At 39.1% G+C, this 22,190-nt stretch overlaps 1 protein-coding gene across 1 annotated transcript in view; it reads left to right on the forward strand.

Annotated features, from left to right (window-relative positions):
- Positions 1–4,192, forward strand: part of LOC134800053 (LIM/homeobox protein Lhx1) — a 90,078-nt gene extending 85,886 nt beyond the window's left edge. The window contains 1 exon segment of the mRNA XM_063772510.1: positions 142–4,192. Coding sequence (XP_063628580.1) covers positions 142–293 — 152 coding nt within the window. The 3' untranslated portion in view covers positions 294–4,192.
- The last annotated feature ends 17,998 nt before the right edge of the window (positions 4,193–22,190 follow it).

A 22,190-nucleotide genomic window follows, 5' to 3' on the forward strand; every position in this document is an offset into this window, starting at 1 on the left:
CATTTTCGATCTTTGTAAAATATAATGAGAACTTGATATTTTCAGTTGAAATACTTTAAATTTTCTTCTTACTACTACTACCATAAGCAAAACCACCACATAATCACTGTGTATGTACCAGGCGCTTAGTAACGTGAGCAGGTCGTTTCGCAGGCGGGATGGATTCTATGCCCGGCGAGTTCCCCGAGCAGTTCCCCCCGCCGGACCACCTCGTCCTCCCCCGGCCCTCCTCCCCCGAGTTCACCTTCGGCGACGCGCCGCCTCCTCTCCATCCTGAGGGCCTGGTGTGGTAGCTCAAGCCGGAGCCGCGAGACTACCACGACTGATGCGGCTCGGCGGGCTATAAAGTGGACTTTAACAGTGTCATTCAATAACGCTGTGATTACGATTTAATGGACACGTGCTTGTGAATAAGTGTACAGAAGAGTTTTATAATATTGATAGTAATTTATTAAGTTATAAAATAATTTATTTACAGCTTAAGCTTTTGGTTCCTATTTTAAGATAGAAGTGGCAATTTATCATTATTTCATGTAGGTATGTATTTATTTGTAATTTTAGTGTAAACGGGGTCTTAGTTAGAGGGTGACCACAGACGAGACTACAGGAGGACATTTCCGATACAAATTTAAGATTTTGTAAATATAATATAAGTTGTACATAGATTATTGCTGGACAAGTCTGTACGATATTAAATTTATTATGTACTAAGTGGTAGTTACTTGATAATAAGTCCCGGTGAACTATAATTCCTTTTTAATCCTGATTGTCTTAAATGGGTATTTACAATTTCCTACATTTTATTTATTTAGGAAAAAAATGCATTTCTGTTAAGCGAATTTAATTGTCTGTAAATTATTTTATCATTTTTACCCTTAGGCAAATTGTAGGTAGCTGTGCATCTACTTTAAAATTGTGAAAACTTTTTATGGAATTATATCGCTAGGTACAAATTTTAAAACAAAAAAAAGGAACTTATTCGGATGGCGATTTTATACCTCCTTTATTTATGGACACAAAACATGACTTTGTATTTTATACAAATATTACCTTGTTTGTATTATGACACTTTATATATAATCATTTGGTTAATTCATGATTACACTAGGACAGTCACTCTGTTTTACCTTTTAATACCATGAACTATAGTTGGTCAAACCAATTTGTCAGTCAGTAAGAACCAGGAAAACTATACTTATCCTTTTCTTTTGGGTGCTAGTACTAGTGTAAGACAAAGATAGTATGATTCTCTCTGTCTATGATTGAAATGAGACTGTCCTTTGACAAACTATATTTCACAAATTTACTTGCCTCGTGTAATCGTGCCTTAAGCAATACATACTGCGCTCACATTTCAGTCATAGGGTAGTTTAGCCGGTTGTCGGCCAGTTAAGCAAAATTTCGAATTCAAATGTATTTTATGAACAATATATTCGACCAATCTTTGCCATTTTGTGATTTTTAGACTAAAAATATAATACACTTACCATGATTGTATCAAAATCCGTTATTAATTACAACGTTTTGTTTGTATAATTAAAAATATGAAAAAGTAGCAATTTAGCTGGTTTTCGGACACTTTTTTTGGTTCTCGGCCGCTTGTTAACTAGTTGTCGGCCGCTGTTATTTATGTTTTTAAATGACTCTTATTTCACTATCAATAGGAATTATTTTTGAATAAAACAACAAATATTCAATGGTACAATGTATTACATTAAGGAACGTTAATGGGAACTTTTATGGTACCTAATACATCTCGTAAAGAGTTTTCCAAAACATACTCAAAAATATTAAAATAAGACATTTTGTAGCCTAACTAGCAGCGTGCGTAAGTCCGGAGGTTTTTATGGGTCGGTAACACCCTTGAAGTTACAGGCATCCATAGGCTACGGTAACTACTTATCACCAGTAATATTTACCATTCTCTTTTCGGTGAAGGAAAATTTCGTGAAGAAATCGAATTAATTCCAATACACACATAGGTGGAAGGTCAGATGGCAATCATTTTCGTAAAAACTATTAGGCTCCTATGAGTCGTGACAACGCTAGGAAGATCATGAAGACGTTACATTAAAATAACGAAAATTCTTCGTCGCATAGTCAAAAACTCATCTTCTTTTTGAAGCATCTTGTTAATATAAAAATAGTGTAAAAATTATTTACTTTTCAAGGGCCGAAAACAAAATAAATTTTACTTGTTTCTCGGCCGTCATAAGTTAGCTAGGCCGAAAACTAACTTTTTATAATCCTGTTCTTGGCCGCCAAATACAAAAGATTTTAAAGCAGATTTTAACCAATTATTTGTTAATAAGCATGCGGCCGAGAACTAACTACATGAATTACTTGGATACAAATAAGTATTATTTGAATTATTTATTTTGTTGGCTGTCTTTTAATAGGAAAGATTAACCAATTAAAAATTACGTGCCTCAATCCTGTTCTCGGCCGGGCGGCCGAGAACTAAATATCTTTACGAAATTGCATTTAGTTACCCGACCATCAAATTTAATTGACTTATATAAAAAAATTCGTACATTTAAATCATAATAACATAAATTCAACTTATCCATAATGCAAATTAACATCAATAATGGCCTCAAACCCACGAAAACAATATTTTTACTTACCTTGAAAAAATATTGAATCACAATTTTTTTTACAAATTTGTCCAACATCCACACTTGCTAAATTGCTTTGGTGCACTGACGAGCCAATCAAAACGTTATCAAGCTAACAAATTTAGGATATGTCAATGTCAACTTAATTTATCCGACTACCCTCATTTTTTCAATAAATACGGTAAAGTTGTCATGTTATTACAGTTTTACTACGTAGTGGCCGAGAACCGGAGGTGGCCGGTAAACCGGCTAAACTACCCTATCCTTCATAAAACAATGAGCTTATTTCTACATTATCTGAAGTGTCATAATACAAACTAAGGCGTTTCATAAAATGAACATTATTTAAAAGGGAACATTAAACACACCGTAAAAGAATCTCATTATGTTTCGAGGCACGAGTCTGCAACATATTCAAAATGTAATTAGTGTAAATACGTCGGTGTTTTAATAAATCACGCTGTCGTGAACTATTAATGTATATAAATTAACTACAGCGCTGTTTAAAATTAATTTACATTGACTTATGTAAATATAAGTAAACTGATTCATGAGTCTGTCATTTGCTAGTAATTTGACCTAGTTTGTTTTACATTTCAGATTTGAAAGTGGAGCACGTTATAAACTATATTTTAATATTAAGAGAAAACACCAAATGTCTATCAAAGAGAGTTAATTATTTTCAAGCTGAAGCAATCTAGAGTCTGACAGTACCAAGAGTCCAGCATTTGAGATTTATATTATGCCCCGTTTATAAAAGCACAGTTGAGTAAGTTATGGATGTGCACTTGTAAACGCGGCATGGGCCAATATTGATACGTTGAGAATGCGTTGACAGCTAATTAAATTGAACTAAAAGTCCATTCAAAGAAGAAAAAGAAATATTGAACTAACTTTTTAAATTGTGAACTTTTGCAGAATTGTTAGCACTTGATTTTGAAAGTATGCCCGCTACGCGAGGAGAAAATCTCACTTCCTGGCCAGGCAAGACGTAAAACTTTAGACAAACCACCGGTAATTGGTAAAGACCCAGACCGCATATTTATGGCCCTCACCATCGGTTCGAGCCACAGAGCGATCTGGGGCATTCACGAATTCACCGCCCTGGGTGTGTAATGTACTATATCCCTTCAATAGGTATTAAGTTTAACACGTTCCCTGTGTACCAGTGTGTACCAGAAATTGAGTCCTCACGTGCAACGTGTTTTTTGTCAAAAGGTTCATAGCCAGTATGTGCATGCAAATAAAAAAGACCTAGCTCACACGTGTAAATTTTGGCAATGCTTTAAGTTTATATGGGGTCGTGCATCATTAGTGGTGCATGCACGTATCACATGTACCCTAAAATGATGCATGATGCATGCACAGGGGACGTGTCTAAAGTTGGTTTAAAGTTTTGTTCAGGTACTTAGTTTGTAAGCGCGTTGGACTCGCGACTCGAAACATGAGGAACGTTGTATGTACACTAATGTAAGTGTTAATATTCGGTACATACTGTTGTCTAACTGTATTAGTGCATAACACAAGTACATAATGGAATTGTCTGTAAGAATAAAATCTATTTGAAAATATTATTTTATTGTTTTTTTGGAAAACCTTGGGGATTTTCTGTTTTCATAATATTCATATAATTATCATAATATCATATATCTTAATAAAACAGAAATGCCCCTAAAATTCACTAAAGTACTCATATCCAATTTGCGGACGATGTTTCACCAATGTTCACAACTATTGTCAATAGAAAATACAAATCAAAACATAAGATGATTCATAAACTTGGTAGGGTAGAGATGAGTATGTTGAGAAGTCGGGTAAGTTGAGCAATTGACAAATCTTGGACCCAATACAGCCAGACTAGCACATTAAATTACAAAAGATAGGAATGGTAAAGATGAACACATCGCATATTCTTATATGGCGGCGCACGAGATGGTTAGAGGACGAATATTATAGGATAAGTAAGTAAACTATTGGAATTTTTGCCATAAGGTAGCGTAATGGGAATTTAACACAGCCCTTGGGCTATTCCCATGGCTTTAAATAGATTCACCTCTTGTGTAAGCAACAGTGAATTGAAATGGCGGGTTTCAAAGTTCAATATAACTGATGGGCACCAAAGAGATGCTAGCAGCCGCTCAAAAAGGTAACACTTGCTTGACTATTCTAGTCTAGACTATCGCTTTTGCAATGAAGGTATGTAATTACAAATTTTAACCTTTTTGACGCCGTGTCAAACACAAAAACTGTCACGCGGACGCCATGTCACCGAAGTGTCAAAACTGAAATTGAATTTTATGCATATGCATGTAGGTCTATGTTGCTCTGTGGTCTGTGACCGATTAATCGGTCTTTGGCGTTGAACTTGCGGTGCGGATATATCGGTCGTTGGCATCCAATAGGTTAAAAATGTGTAATGTGCGCGTTGTACTCCTGGAACCGTATTAAGCTTTCATACGCTAATTTTACCGGTACCTATCGGGTTGTATTGTCACCGATAAGGTATTAAAATGTGAGGTATAAAATTACGCTGGAACGGTGGCAATAGAAGGCGTCGTAAAGGAAAATTGTAATTTGGCCGAGGGCGAACAGCCGACGGTTCGCACGCGCTCGTCACGTTCCGTGGTATCCTGGCATGGACTAGCTCCCAATAGACCCCGCATTATAACAGGCGTTCTTACACTTACAGGCCTATTCGGATTTCGAGATAATCACAAGATCTTGGGACGATTTAGAGATCAACTAGATACATTAGATATCGACTAGATGTGACTTGGATATCTAAGTCATAACTTGGCGAAATCGTTCAAGAGAATCGCGGAAACGTTAAATTTGACATATCTATCTTACAAATATCTTTAAATTATCCGTATCGTAACTTGTTGAAGTCTAGTAGAAATCTAATTCATTTTCCCAATCGAGCCATATGACTACGTTGAAAGCACAACCCAGTCGCATTGTAAGGAAAATTGTAATTTAGCCGAGGACGAACAGCCGACGGTTCGCACGTGCCCGTCACGTTCCGTGGTATCCTGGCATGGACTAGCTCCCAATAGACCCCGCATTATACGACAGGCGTTTATACTTCAAGCACCTACTACGTTGAGAGCATAGCTCAGTCGCATTGCAAGGAAAATTATAATTTGGTCGAGGGCGAACACCCGATAGTTCGCACGCGCTCGTCACGTTCCGTGGTCTCCTGGCATGGACTAGCTCCCAATAGACCCCGCATTATACGACAGGCGTTTATACTTCAAGTACCTACTACGTTGAGAGCACAGCTCAGTCGCATTGCAAGGAAAATTATAATTTGGTCGAGGGCGAACACCCGATAGTTCGCACGCGCCTGTCACGTGCCGTGGTATCCTGGCATGGACTAGCTCCCAATAGACCCCGCATTGTAAGACAGGCGTTTATACTTCAAGTACCTACTACGTTGAGAGCACAGCTCAGTCGCATTGCAAGGAAAATTATAATTTGGTCGAGGGCGGACAGCCGACGGTTCGCACGAGTCACGTTCCGTGGGATCCTGGCATGGACTAGCTCCCAATAGACCTTGCATTATGATAAGGGTTCTTATACTTCAAGTACAACGTTGAGAGAGTAGATACATTGCTTGCTGAATTATTTTATGATGAAAAAAAGAAGTATATTTTTTATAAAACCTATGAACGTGCATTAGGGCCTCAAGTAACTGGTACCCTAAGATTATGCACACCAGACGATGAATAAAGAGTTAGACCAAGAAAAACCTGCAGCGATTTTGATAGCATACGCAGTGCAAGTGTTATTTCAAACGTCAAACTTCTGTGAAATTATGACGTATGTAACACTTGCACTGCGTGTGCTATCAAAATCGTTGTAGACTTGTCTTGGTCTAACTCTAAAGATCCTCATAGCCAATGAGAGTTTCCGCGATCGAGATTTTCACTAGATGGCAGTACCGTGTCGAGAGGTTTTTTTGACAGCTCCACCAATCATGTTTAACCATGTTTTTTTTTATTGGTGAATTTTGACAGTGTCATCTAGTGAAAATCTCGATCGCGAAAACCCTCATTGAACTGTATTAATAATGTAGGTATAGGTAGGTAGTAGAGACTCGCAGTCCGTCTGCTCGACCGTACGAGTGTGACCAATCATGATTGATTGGATTTCTGTCAGCTGCTGTACGAGCACATACCCCATTTGTACTGTTTGTACCTTTCTACTGAACTACTTGCTTTTTACGCTTCAACGAATTGCAAGGTTTAGTTCAAATTTTATGGACAAGGACAAGAAAAGTTAAGGAATCTTCAAATATTCGAATGCGCACTTAAGTATAACTTAGGGCTTGTGCACAAATCACGCGAGGAACGATAGGGGGGGTGGGGGTCACGAAAAAAACACGACAGATCACGATGGGGGAGGGGGGTATAAAGAGACCTCACGTGTATTTTTCTACAGTGAACGAAACTAAGAAAAAATACCTACCACATGAGTAGATACTTTTTCTCGGTTTCGTTAAACATAAATCTTCACTCCGCACTTCAAAATAGCGAGTCTATTTTACGAAATTTTGGAGCCCGTGGCCTTGACCGGTCGGATAGAAAATTTTCAAAAAAATACACATGAGGTTATATGGGGGAGGGGGGTAACCAAAAACCTCACGAAATATCACCAAGGGTGAGGGGGGATCAAAAAGTAGCCGAAAACACCCGCGTGATTTGTGCACAACTCCTTACACTCAGCAGCAGAAGTTGCTAAGCGGGCCAGGTGTACAAAATGATCTTGACGCAACTTTATTGTTTAGAGAATAAGAGCGTGTCAAGCTGATTTTGAACACCTCGCCCGCTTAGCAACTTCTGCTGCTGACTGTACAAGAGAAGCAAAACATAAACATGTAATTTCGTACCTAAGTAGTTTAGGCTAAAGATAGATCAAGATCAATTTAAAGAATACTTCCTATATTTTTTTGGAAAGTACTCGATGTTGACAGATACTTTTGGCGCGTTGTTACATCCGCTACTTTCGATGCTGCCTGTACCATGTCGAATTTAACCTTATTAAATTAACTTAATTAAAATACATAACTGGGGGCCGATTTTAGAATTTCGATTTCCTGTATTTCATTCAATAAGATCTTTACTACTAGGCATTTAAATTCTACTAATAGAATTGAAAACGAGTGATCAATACCACTCGATTCCCAATTTCTATCGCTCGTATTTCAAAAACCGGGCAAGTGCGAGTCGGACTCGCGCACGAAGGGTTCCGTACCATAATAAAAAAAAAACGGGAAAAAAATGCAAAAAAAAAACGGTCACCCATCCAAGTACTGACCACGCCCGACGTTGCTTAACTTTGGTCAAAAATCACGTTTGTTGTATGGGAGCCCCATTTAAATCTTTATTTTATTCTGTTTTTAGTATTTGTTGTTATAGCGGCACCAGAAATACATCATCTGTGAAAATTTCAACTGTCTAGCTATCACGGTTCGTGAGATACAGCCTGGTGACAGACAGACGGACGGACGGACGGACGGACGGACGGACAGCGAAGTCTTAGTAATAGGGTCCCGTTTTACCTTTTGGGTACGGAACCCTAAAAATTAGCATTTCGCCATGAATCAATGAATCTAGGATATACCTGGATCTGGCATGAGTGGTGGGGGTAACTGACAGAACGGGATAGTCTTATGTATCTTTCAGTAGGAGTAGCAGAGAAAGCGGTATTATTGCTTGTCCTTGTCACAGTCTCACTTTTTGTTTGTTCCCCACCTTTTTATTAGTATGGAGAATGGTGGGCAACAAATGAATTCGACCAATCACAGTGTCGCATTTGCGTATGTTTTGTCCCTCACGGAGGCACGCGTATACCAGTTCTATGCGATCCTACCTTCTATGCATTTCGCCGTTTTCAACCGATTTTCGAGTGACGAAATCGAGAGCTCGAAATTCAAAAATCGCCCCCCTGTTATCATTATAACAGACAAAACTGTTAAATTGTGTTTAATTACTTCAAAATTCGTGTCCCTCGCAATTTACACATTTTCCCTAATCACACACATTCAAATAAATTGATTAAACACACTCTCACCACAGCTCTCACTAAAATTACGGAAACCTAATCCACCCCCGACGTGTAAACACAAATAAATACGAGAATTCCACTCGATATGTCCATTAATTAGTACAATTGTTGTAAAAATGTAGGGGAAAATGCCGACCGGTTATGCTTATAGAGCATGCAATACCCCCTTTGGGAAATAGGTATTTTCAAATTGTGGCCTATTTTATAAAGCTACAAGTTACAATTTACAAGCGGAAGTCTCGTTCTAACACATAGGGTTAGAAAGAGACTTCCGCTTGTAAATTGTAACTTGTAGCTTTATAAAATTGGCCACTGGTTGGATTTTGTATGTCTGTACATAGAAATACCATATATTTTAGCGGCCTTCGAAGAGTAACGTATTATTGTAGGTGATTGTACATCGAGAATAAATTTTGACCTGTAATTTGATTTATTTAAGCTTTTGTTTAAAATGCCATAACCGCTAAATAGGTTAATTTTCGGTGTTTTTAAACAACTTAAAAACGTAGACACAGATAGGGAACTAATTGCGGCCGTAGTCTGTCCAAACTAACTCTACACCGACTTTGCCAGAACAAATAGTGGATGAGTCATATTTTCAAAGTAATTTGACGTTTACGTTACCACTTCACACTCCGTCACTGCGAAATGTATTCAGAGAGACGGACCAATTTAACTATGCTTGGCAATGACCAAATGTGGCCCTATCAGGACCTGAACCCGCAACCTCCGCAAACCTGGTTACCTGGCTGTAAACCTGGCTGGGTGGTAGGCTTCCGTAGCTCAATTGGTTAAGAGCAAAGCACGGTTTGCGGATGTTGCAGGTACAAGTTCTGCCTGAAGCGTAACTTTTTCAATTTTTTTCCTTTAATATACAAATTTGGAATATCGCTCGCAGACGTATCTGCTTGTTTAAAAATTGGATCAGAATATTACTATGAATATTTTACGTTTATAATGACACTCCCTCACTTTGTCCTTATAAAGTCAGTGCAAAGTTAGCTTAGCTAGACTCATTTGTTAGCATTTGTTAGCACAATAACATAACCTTAAAACTAAGAATAATTACACAAAATGAAAAGTTGCGCTAAATGGTCCTCACTCAGCTAGCTCAGCTAGGTGTCACGATATGAGCCACATAGCCATAGCACATACCGCGACGCTGATTTTCAGTAAGGCCCGATTTTCAGTAGTGGATGGATTAGGCGCCACTCAGTAAAGGACAGAATGTACAAAAATAAAGGAAAGTTTAAATAAAAAGCTTAAATAAAATTTTAATGTCGTAGGTGTGTGTATCCCCTCTAACAAGATCCCCACACGTGTTCGGAGTGACATTTGCGTGCCAGTGCCCCATTGGTCAATCGCGTGTGATCTTCGGCCGATGCCTCGGTGCTCAATGACTCACTAAACTTATAAATAAATAGTTACACGAGCTTGTTGTCATTATAAATAATTATAATTAATGCCTAATACATTATACATAGGTTACAAAGTTAGCTAAGCTAGGGTAATCTACGTATAAACTACGTAAGTTTCAAACATGGAATTATGATGTTCATGTTCTTATGAACATTATCATGTTATTATGAGTTCATATTAGTTAAGAAAGTAAAGCTGACGTTCGGATTTCAACTGCAGCTGCATTACTGTTGCGGCGGCGTCGCTTCCGCTGTATCATTCTAGTTAGTGTTTACAACGCTCATTTCGAGGCTTAAAGACTCGAACCCTTAAGGCTCTCGAGGCTTAACGCCTCAAAGGCGGTAAATACGGTTTCTTACATCCATACGCGTAAAATAAATAAAACTAAATTTTAAGCGAAATCATTATTAAATACAAAAATATTCGTCCGCCATATTGTCATTTCTTGACTGGTTAGGCATCGAAGGCACAGATCTTCGGCATTCAGCCACGTATGGAAATTGTGTAAATTTTAAACGGCTATTAAATTAATCAAATTATATATTTATAAACATAAACAAAAATATTAAATTATAAACGTTTTAGTAATATTTTAACATAGGTAGTAGTTTCTAGGTCAAGCAAATCTTGTCAGTAGAAAAAACGCGCAAAATTTAAAAAATTTAGGCGCGAAGGGTTATCGGCCCATAGACAATTTGAATTTCGCGCCTTTTTCTACTGACAAGATTTGCTTGACCAAGTAATCCAAGTATATCTGAAAATAGTCCTCACCCTTGTGCTTAGAGAATATAACCAACGGAGTGGTCATTAACTGGCGTTCCCCTCTGTCGAAAATAGGCGGCCAATGGTCAACCACATGTATGGACTGACGTTTATCTGACATGGCTATATTTACGTTACGTATACATTTGATGTGCCCCTCCCCCGCAAAAAACGGCAGACTATTTTGTACCGAAAATTATAGACATGGCGTCTCCGTTGGTTATATCCTCTAAGCCCTTGTGTATCAGTCAAAACTACGACTAAGTATGAGACGGCCCTACCTCCCCCTGTGGGCCCTGTGGCACAACACGTCACGTCTAGCGGTCCCGCGATCGCGTGTGCCCGCGACGTTCCCATTCCCGAAATGTGTGCTATTCTGCGGTAAATCCAATTATTGAAAGGTTATGTTTTGAACGCACCTGCCGATTTCTCATTATAAACTTATTTTGGGTGCTTCTACATATTTTGTATAGGTTCAAACACAAATTCTGAAGGTAATAGCTAGTTATTTACGATACAAGTGCGGAAAAGAGGAAATTCGAAACTAGTGGCGATAAATTAAAACACGACCGAAGGGCCTATTCGCACGTGTATCGTACAACGTTTTACAATACATATGGAACTTTAATAAAAATAAAATAAAAATAAAAATAAAAATTATTTATTTTCAGACAATTACAGTCCATAGTTGTTAGTATTAACTTACAGGCTATGTTACGTTACATTACAATACACTAAGTTACATAAATGAAGTTATACAGCTTACATAGGTAGGTACTTAATAAATGGCTGATTATTGTGGCCGATCTACCGGCTTGCATGTTTGTGAACATGTAATGCGATATATCGTCCCAAAATACCAGAATCAAACCGCTCGGCTGTCATTTTCAGGATCCCGTTGGTGCTCCCACGTATACGGTGTACTACTGATGCAATATTTTTGCGCATAATGGCATAAAAATCATCTACATGCTTTAAACTTTTGACATACACACGAAAAGTGCTATTTTCCGCACTAGTGCGGGAAAATAGGGCCATATGTACTGTAAATACTATTTATTATTAGATCAAGATAACTCTGCATTGCATTTACAATTACAAAGTGTCGCAAAGTCATCATTAATATCGAATTTCTATGAAAATATGACATTTATAATGACACTCCTCACTTTGTTCTATTCAAATCGGTGAAAAGTTAGCCTAGACAGGTTCTAGGTCTGTTGTAATATACGTACAGTCACCTGCAATAATATGTTACTCTTCGAAGGCCGCAAAAGTATGTGATACGCTCTTATGGCTCTACAAATAAGATCGTGTCAGATATTTTTGCGGCCTTCGTTGTGTAATATATTATTGCAGGTGGCTGTACTACAGTCAGCATCAAATACCTATTGACGGCTAAACTGGCTAAATATTTCGCGATTTTGGGGTTGGTCCCGTACTCGTAGTAAAAGTTGCCTATATAAAACCTACATATTATCCAGCCCGTAAATTTTTGCAGGTGACTAAATAAACACTCGTATGTTCGAAAAACGTACGATTCATGATAATTTTGGCCAAGGCTTTGTATTACCTAACCTAACCTATCAATTACCTACCTCCAGTAGGAGTAGGCCAAGCACATGATTGGCGCGACAGTAAGTATCTCACCGCGAGATAGACCCGTCTTTTTCTAACTGTATTAATTAAAGAGGGACGGACTCGCGGCGAGATACTCTCGCGCTAGTCAGAGGCGTATTTACAAATTTGGCGCCCCGGGCCATTTTGATTTGCCGCCCCCCTTCATCAGTGACGATATAGTACATTATTGTCGAGGCTCGGAAGTAGCTACTTGCAGGCTGAGGATTCGTTTTAAACGGACGACCTTGGGAGTCCGTTTAATTGAATCCGAAGCCAGCAAGTAGCCTTCCAGCCGAGTCATATATAGTGCTTTTCTCAAAAATGGTGCAAGAAATATAAATATCATAGAAATATTTTACAAAAGCAACGTTCTTACGTATATATTTTAACAGAAAAAAGTAGAAACAATTGAAAAAATTAGCTTTGCCGCCTTTTTATTTTTTAATAAAAAAATAGAAGTGTATTTTTCTGCCGAAAATACGCCAACCTATTTGAGATAGCTAAATAGTCGCGGTACTAATCATCTGTTTGGCTGTTTAATGGGCCTGTGCGTTCATTTGATATGGCCATTTCAACTTTTAAAAAGTTTGGAACTCGACAAATAATGGAATTTGTATGCAACATTGCAGTCCCAAAATCGAGACTGCAATGTTTTTAACTTTTTAATTTTTGACTGACCATAAACTACGCGCTTCGCGACCTATTTTTTAAACGGCAAAGTCGACTTTGCCGTCCATTTTTGAGAAAAAGTATTTTATTTAAGAAAAAAAAACCTGCAACAAGTACCTTTGGGGTGTGAAATAAAAAAAAACTAAACATTTACCATTTACTCACATAGGCATTTACATTGTTTTCCTATGTACAAATTGGTTGACAAAATCATCAATAACGCTGTCGTAATTTAAAACGTTTGTCAGCTCAGCTTCTATATTAAGAAGAGCTAAGCTATTCAGGCGCTCTTCGCTGATAGTGGAACGTAGATAATTTTTTATTCTTTTGAGTGCAGAAAGGTGACGTCACTAATGTCACTATTCTAGATACAGATTTATATGGGCCGTTTTTGTCACTCAACGACGATGCGACCTCGTTATATTTGCCTGATCTGATCGGTGACCGGTGGGTACTGCTGGGTTTTGGCCATTGAGAATCAAGGTGAGACATGGCAGGCAGGCTGGATATAGCTAAGGAGTTCGGTCGGGTCTGGCATCGAGTCTGCTCGAGGGACTATGTTATACAAATGGATCGCTAGCTTTTTTTCCGGTAGACGCACATGAGCCGTAGGTATAGTAGACGGAAGCTGCTCCGATAGTGTGGACATTACCGCTGGCGTTGCACTAGGTTCTGTGCTGTCATTGCTGCATATCAATGATACTTAATCATTGCTATGCAAACGACAGTAGTAGGGATGCGTATTACACAGGCCGTACCATTATCCCTCATTCTGTGGTGCTGGAAAGTCATGAAAAGTATTGTATTTGTATCTGATATCGAGAGCACTCTATCTGTACTGAGTTTCGGCATGGGATCGGAACAATTTAGTGAGATTCAATACCACGAAGACACAAGAACCGCCCGTATGTATATAGTCAGATGGGTCACAAATAATGTTAGGTACGTAAGTGAAAACGAACGTAGCGAGCGCGAAATTTTTTCGAGAAAATAGTAGGTAAATTTTTAGGGTTCCGTACTTCAAAAGGAAAAAAACGGAACCCATATAAGATCACTTTGTTGTCCGTCCGGCCGTCTGTCTGTCTCAATATAAAGGGTCTTGACATGACAGAGGGCGGCAAAATCGACAAGGCTTGTTATTTAATTTTTACAAATAAATAGGGGAGCGACAAAATTCTGGTCGACCCTATCTGAACAGCTAATAAAATATTTTTTTGACCCAAATTTGCCGCCCCCTAAAATCTGCCGCCATAGGCTTCAGCCTACTCAGCCTAGTGGTAAATCCGGCACTGCGCCGTACTAATACTTCTTGAACGAAAATGTTGCTTAATTTAGGTACTTGTTGGTAGATATTTTTAGCAATTGGTGGGGTTTGAAGCGTTCGTTTGTTTATTAATTTAAATGTCAATTAAAATATAATAAAAAAATAGCTAAGTTTGATTATAAAAGGCGCCCAGAAAAAGCCGCAAGGGGGCGGCTTCGCCGCCCCCCTGCGGCCTGCCGCCCCGGGCCATGGCCCCCTTGGCCCTATGGTAAATACGCCCCTGGCGCTAGTCATGTGCTAGTCCGGCAGGGGCTCATTTCTCTAACGGTATTAGACTAATATTATTAGTCCACGAACTGTCAAATCGTATGGGTTACCATGACAACGCACTAATAATATTAGACTAATACCGTTCGAGAAATGGGCCCCAGTATGGATAGAAAGCACCTGGAATAATAATTGGCGTTTCGTTTACAATTCTATCACTATTTACCGGTGAGATCTTGTGGTCAAACGTTTACATTTCGCTGGCCCAATATTACAGGGTTCTATGTTACATTTTCAAGATAGTTGAAATTCGACTTAATGTCACTATGACAATGTTCAAATTTCAGTTCGATAAAAATGAAACATAGAACCCTGTAATATTGGGCCAGCGATTTTACGAGTTTACGTGAATATCATTATTATTTAATTACTTATTCTGTTTTTACGATTCGAGCTCAAATGTCTTCAACATTGAAGGCGTACGTTCGACACCTGTCACTTTGACTTTGAAATTGTTTTTAACGACCACTTTTATTTTCCTCGAGTGTAGTACAGTCAACAGCAGAAGTTGCTAAGCGGGCCAGGAGTTCAAAATGATCTTGACGCGACTTTATTTTTAAGAAAATAAGAGCGTGTCAAGGTAATTTTGAACACCTCGTCCGCTTAGCGACTTCTGCTGCTGACTGTTGAAAATAACTACGCATTATCAGGAGGAGTGATCAGACACGCGGCTTGTAAGCACCAAAACGCCGCTCCCATACAATCGGAGTTACGCTATCATTTTAAAACGACATGTTTAATTACATACTTGGCTTGAATATTTTCGTAACATATTTACCTATATGTAGGTATCTGTTTGCGTGGCAGGAGAGAAGAGATGCCTGTTAGACACAATAGCTGACAGAAGGGGCAAGATGGTTGGCCACCTGATACTGCGCGATAGATTCTTTTTCACCACACCAGCTCGGAAAGGCTTACTTTGCACTTCAAAAACGGATAGCAAAGTTGTACTTTGCTATCAGTAATTCACATGTGAGGCAAAGTAATCAAATGCAAATTTTGAGTTGTTTTCATAAGAAAACAACTATCTCAGTGCACAACATAAATTTGCTGGTAGAATTGACTTTGAAATGATGATTTTGGATGATAAATATTTAATAACATTAATTTGAATTTGATTTGTTTTGATTTTGTTTGATATTTTACATTAAATATTTGTTTCGGGTTGGTGTGGTGAAAAATTTTGTGTTTCACTCGGGGGCAAATTTTGTTTAACCCTCGTGCTTTGAAACCCTCGCAACACTCAAGATTCCATTTTTCGAATACCCGAGCAAGCGAAATTCCAAATTTTGGAATATTTCGCTTGCTCGGGTATCAATATTAGCACGAGCGGTTAAACAACAACTTTGCCCCTTTGTAAAACAAATAACTATTTAAACATCCTGGAGGGCAAGATTAAGGGGAAAAGACGCAGAGGAAGGCCCAGGCTCATACTCAGCCAAATAAAAGATATAGTTTCTGTAGTGTCGTACGAGGGAGTTAAAAAACAAAACATGTTCTTCACCGTAACCGATTGTTACATCTGGATCGGCATCAAGGTTATAACATTTTCGACGCCGCTCCATTCATGAATCAGGTATAAGGGAAAATTATTGATGGAAAAAATCGTGACCTTGAACCTCTTTTTTTATTTAGTAAATTTTTAATTACGGAGTACCAACAGCTGCAAAAACATTATACAGATTTAGGTAACAATACAAAGCCAATTACAGGTACTCACAGCACAGATAGAAGCTTTTAAAGTGTAGGTACCTAGTACAGTCATCAGCAATAGTATCTTACACAACTAGGGCCGCAAAAATATATGACACGTTCTTATTTGGAGCGCAATAAGAGCGCGTCATATATTTTTGCGGCCCTAGTTGTGTAAGATACTATTGCTGATGACTGTACCTACCCGTTTTTAGGGTTCCATACCCAAAGGACAAAAAACAGAACCCTGTTACTACGACTCCACTGTCCGTCTGTCATCAGGCTGATCATGAACCGTGATAGCTAGACAGTTGAAATTTTTCACAGATGATGTATTTCTGTTCTGCCCTCCTAAGCCGAATAGCGCTATCTCAAAAACAAATGATTTTGTAAATGTAATTCTCAGTAATAGAAATTAAAGTTTAAGTTAGCAATGATTATTGTTTTGAGATAGCGCTCTTTGTCTTAGCAGGGCAGTGTTGCCGCTATAACAATAGGTACCTACTAAAAAGTGCAGAACCCTCGGTGAGCGATTCCGACTCGCTATTGTTCGGTTTTTATCGCTCTTGAGTGTACTTATCTATTCTGAGTTATTAGCCCTAACACAATTAGAAAACCACGCAAATCAAACCATGATCGTCGCTGCATAGATAATATTTACAAATCAACAAACCCACTAACTAATCAACACCTAACTTAATACAAAATATTACTCTGCAAAAAAGTTAAAATATCACCTTTATGCTGTTGGAAATAAAGCCCTAATAAACTGCAAATACGTTCCTTGTTTTTCAAGTACACATAACATTTTTGAAAAGGAAAAATGGGTTTTATTTATGAATTGTTAGGGTTCATTTTTGTATAATTGTTAATTAAAACCCTGCCTTTATAGAGGCTACCCTAATGATAGTCAGGCACGGAAGTGTGGTCACATATGGGGTTTGATTTGAGCACACAAAAAGTTTATTATGGAATTATTGCTTCTGTTATCGAGTTTTAGAAAGTGATGATTTGGTGCATGTCAAGTAGGAATTATCTATCTATCTAAAGTATCTATCTAATTTCTTTTTTATTTATATATAAATATTTCGGGGATCTCGGAAACGCCTCTAACGATTTCGATGAAATTTGCTATATGTGGGTTTTCGGGGACGAAAAGCTGATCTAGCTAGGTCTTATAATAAATAATAATAATAATTTGCACCAAATAGCCAAGACTTGTCGGAGCTACTGAAAACCACCGAAGGTTTCAGTAGTGCCATCAACATGGAGTTTGGTGTCGATAAATGTGCGGTTATGCATGTACAGCGGGGGAGGGTTGTAAATTCAACAAATTTACAACTCTCTGAGACAATGTCTTTCAGATCTATCTCTGAATCAGAAACCTATAAATACCTTGGCATGTCACAGTCGTTGGGTATTGAGGACGAGGGTATTAGACGGTCGGTGAAGGAGCGCTTTTTCAGTCGGCTCACAAAAGTCCTTAACAGTCTTTTGTCAGGAGGCAACAAAGTGCGCGCCTTCAACGCCTGGGTAATGCCCCTACTCACATACTCCTTTGGCATACTAAGGTGGACTCAGACCGAGCTGGACGCCCTGGATCGGAGGGTCCGGTCACTGCTCACCACACATCGCATGCTACACCCACGCTCGTCAGTTATGAGATTGTACATCCCACGGAAGTGTGGAGGCCGAGGCTTCCTAAACGCCAAGGATCTCCACAACCGCGAGGTGTACAATCTCAGGAATTATTTCCTTAACAACGAGTGTGGGATGCATCGTGATGTGGTGGCAGTAGACAGGAACCTCACGCCGCTCTCCTTGGCAAACGAGAACTGGCGCAAACCTGTGGTACTAAGTACTGCGGATCGCAAGGCGGCATGGGAGAGTAAGGTGCTACACGGGCGGTTCTACAAGGCCCTCACGGGACCCGATGTGGACCTGCTCGCGTCGGTGAACTGGTTACGATTCGGGGACCTCTTCGGAGAAACCGAGGGTTTTGCCTGTGCAATTGCGGACGAAGTGATGATGACGAACAACTATCGGAAATATATCCTGAAGGACGGTACGGTCGACATTTGTCGGGCATGCCGCCGTCCCGGAGAGTCACTCAGGCATATCATTTCCGGTTGTTCTCATCTTGCTAACGGCGAGTACTTGCACAGACATAATCTCGTAGCCAGAATTATTCACCAGCAACTTGCTCTTCTATATGGCCTTGTGGACCGCGAAGTACCGTACTACAAGTACTTACCTGCGCCTGTTCTCGAGAATGGTCATGCCACGCTCTATTGGGATCGATCTATCATCACAGACAGGACTATTGTAGCCAATAAGCCTGACATTGTGATAATAGATCGATCGCAACGTCGGGCCGTGCTCGTTGACATCACCATCCCCCATGATGAGAATCTCGTGAAGGCCGAGAAGGACAAGTCCAGTAAGTACCTAGACTTGGCTCACGAGATAACCGCCATGTGGGATGTTGATTCGACGATCATTGTCCCGATAGTCGTTTCAGTGAACGGTCTAATAGCGAAGAGTCTCGACCAACATCTTGAGAGACTCTCGCTAGGTGGTTGGATCAAGGGTCAGATGCAGAAGGCGGTGATCTTGGACACGGCGCGGATAGTCCGCCGGTTCCTCTCTCTGCAGCCCTGACCACCGGTAGCTTGGGCCTTGCCCCGCTGCTGGCGGCACCCTAGGTTAGGTTTTTTATAATGTGTTTATATTCATTTTTATAGTTTTTTAAGTGTTTTTATATTTTACTTTTATATTCATATTATAAATAGCCTAACTTAAGATGAGAAATGAATAAAGAGAATAATAATAATAATAAAGCCATTTATTCCCACAAAAACATAAAATTTAGGCAAGAACAATAAAATTATAAAGTAATTAAAATAAATGGTCTTATCTCTGGGAAAACGCGCATATTTGAGTTTTTATATGTTTTCCGAGCAAAGCTTGGTATCCTAGCCTAGATGTTAGGTTTTATAAGTTACAGATAGACACGATATGACAGCACCTGCTTAGGTTAGGCAACCTTAGGTAACCTGTGTCAAAAATGTACAAAATAAAAAAATGTATGCGTGTCGACACTTTTTTTAATGATAAAATTAATAGGTTTCCATTATAAAAATATTATTCTTAAAGCAGTCACAAATTTAGACAATGACAGAGATGAATGCAAATTCCCATCGTGGGCGTGGTCGGACCGGCGGCTAAAAGTTATTGTTTTATTCTTTAGCTTTACTAAAAACTTGTCTTCTGGGAACGTTTGGAAACAGTCTGAGAAATATTAATAAGATATTACGAATGTCCTAAAAGGTCGTTTTATATTAGGTACAGTCAGCTGCAATGATAAAGTGACCCCTCCAGAGAAATTTGTTTGCAGGGGGAGGGGGTCAAGTACTGTACACTAACTTCGTTTGTTAACCCTCAAAAAACGCTGAAGTCAGTTTTCTTGTATTTTAGAGACCAACCTAAAGCCTCTCTCATTTAAAACTTCACGTATTCTCCATTCAAGTATAAACCCCTTGATTTTTATTTAAATGTATTTTCTACATAGGTGCGTAGCTGCAAACTTATTCACTTAAATAATATCCACATACAAACGTTCAAGCCCTTTTATTAAGATAACAAACTACATAATGTCTAGATGCATTAAGCATGTCATCTAAATCTGATTTGTCGTTTTTACTTGGTTCTTTTTCAAGACCTAGGTACAAATTATTTTCACAACGATCTTATTTATCACGTATATGTATTATGTACTTACTACTAGGATTATCACAGGCCTTTGCGTCTATTGCAGACGATTTATTATACATTACTGTTTGCTGTTCAGACAACGGGTTTGGTGACTGTGGAGGCCGATGCGTGAGCGGCACGACCTCCCACATTTTTGGCAGGGAAAGCTCATGCCAGCTGAACTTCCCAGTCCCGATTTGCTTTCTGCGACACCTTTTGCTGCTACTAGGATACACAGTTGATAAATCTATAATCTATATCTTTAGGTATTTAAAAAATAGTAAACAAAATCTACCTTCACAAATGGCTTCTTAAGCCAGTTGAGGGTAGATGAAAACATTACATGATCAAATAATGTAGGTTAAAGTCAGGTCGGTCAGTGACAGATCCAGGTGGTTTTGTATTTGGTTGTACACATTATTTGGCTACTTTTATTTAAGTATCTAAAGATACAGAGTATTAGAGCAAAGTTAAACAAAACAGCCAGTAGTTTACCGGTAGCCACTTCTGCCCTTATTTCTAAACTCAACGGACCCCCAATTCCAAATGGCCAACTCATTAATATTTTCAGTCGAAATATATTAATCACAGCGCGCCCCGCCCCCTTGCGGCTAAAGACCAAATAATTTTCTGCTACAACATTCTAGAAAAAGAACTATAATTAATTTTAGTGTGGCATTTTTGGAGGCGGTCCGCTTTTTATTGTTTTTTGGGGAACAGGTGGAAATAGATGAAATATCGCGACCATTATGAATGTTTGATTTTATTTGTGTGTCAGCGTCTTAATTATTGTTCTATTTAGCACTTATTCACTGATAAATAATCAACGCATTCCTGTCTAGTTAAGATCGAAGTTGCGGTTTGGCCTTTATGATATCATTTTGAATACGTCATCAATCATCATATATTTAAGAGTACCTATGATTCTTGTCGGTGGAGCAATTTCCATGTTTGGTGATCCTCTGCCTTCTCTTTGACAGTCGGATACGACACGACGATGATCTTTTCCTTTATTTGATTCATGTACGCTCTCCTTGGTCTTCCCTTCTTCCTGTTTGCTTCAACTTTCCCTTCTATGATGTTTTTGATAAATTCGTCGTGTCGTATCAGGTGCCCAAGCATCTTTCCTCTTCTATTATCTATAGTTCTTAACAAAATCCTCCTCTCTCCTACTATGCGGAAAACCTCTTCGTTGGTTTTCTTTTCAGTCCAACTGATCTTTGCCATTCGACGCCAGCACCACATCTCGAAAGCCTCCAGCCTCTTCCTATCACGTTGCGTCATTGTCCACGTTTCGCTTCCGTACAGTGCTATACTCCAGATGTACACTTTTTGACATTGGAAATGTCTTTTCGTTCGCTCCAGTATACGGTCCGATTTCACGAAAAAGTGCGATCCCCTTATATCTCGGAAAGTTGTGAAGATATGATATTAAAAAATAGGCTCAAAAGACGCATAATCACGAGAGCTGTAAGGTGCAAAAATAATTATTCGAGAAAGTCAAAAACAAAAAAAGTTATAGTCGAAATAGTGAAAATAAAATTCAATTTTTTCCGAATTTTTGATTTTGGTGCTCGATAATTTGGAAACGAAGAATGATATCAAAATTTTGAGAAAAACGGCTCTGGACAATTTAGTCAGCTACAATTTGAGCCTAAAACAAAGACGATCGGGTTAAGGGTTTGCCCTGTAGCCTAACCTTAAAATAGTCAAAAAGTCAGAACGACATTTTTCACAGGACATTTATGACTTCATGTTTCGCAAAGTTCGTTATCGGGAGAGGGAGAGGGAGAGGGAGAGGGAGAGGGAGAGGGAGAGGGAGAGGGAGAGGGAGAGGGAGAGGGAGAGGGAGAGGGAGAGGGAGAGGGAGAGGGAGAGGGAGAGGGAGAGGGAGAGGGAGAGGGAGAGGGAGAGGGAGAGGGAGAGGGAGAGGGAGAGGGAGAGGGAGAGGGAGAGGGAGAGGGAGAGGGAGAGGGAGAGGGAGAGGGAGAGGGAGA

The sequence above is a fragment of the Cydia splendana genome, chromosome 19, assembly GCF_910591565.1.
Source record: "Cydia splendana chromosome 19, ilCydSple1.2, whole genome shotgun sequence".
In the NCBI taxonomy this organism is placed as follows: domain Eukaryota; kingdom Metazoa; phylum Arthropoda; class Insecta; order Lepidoptera; family Tortricidae; genus Cydia; species Cydia splendana.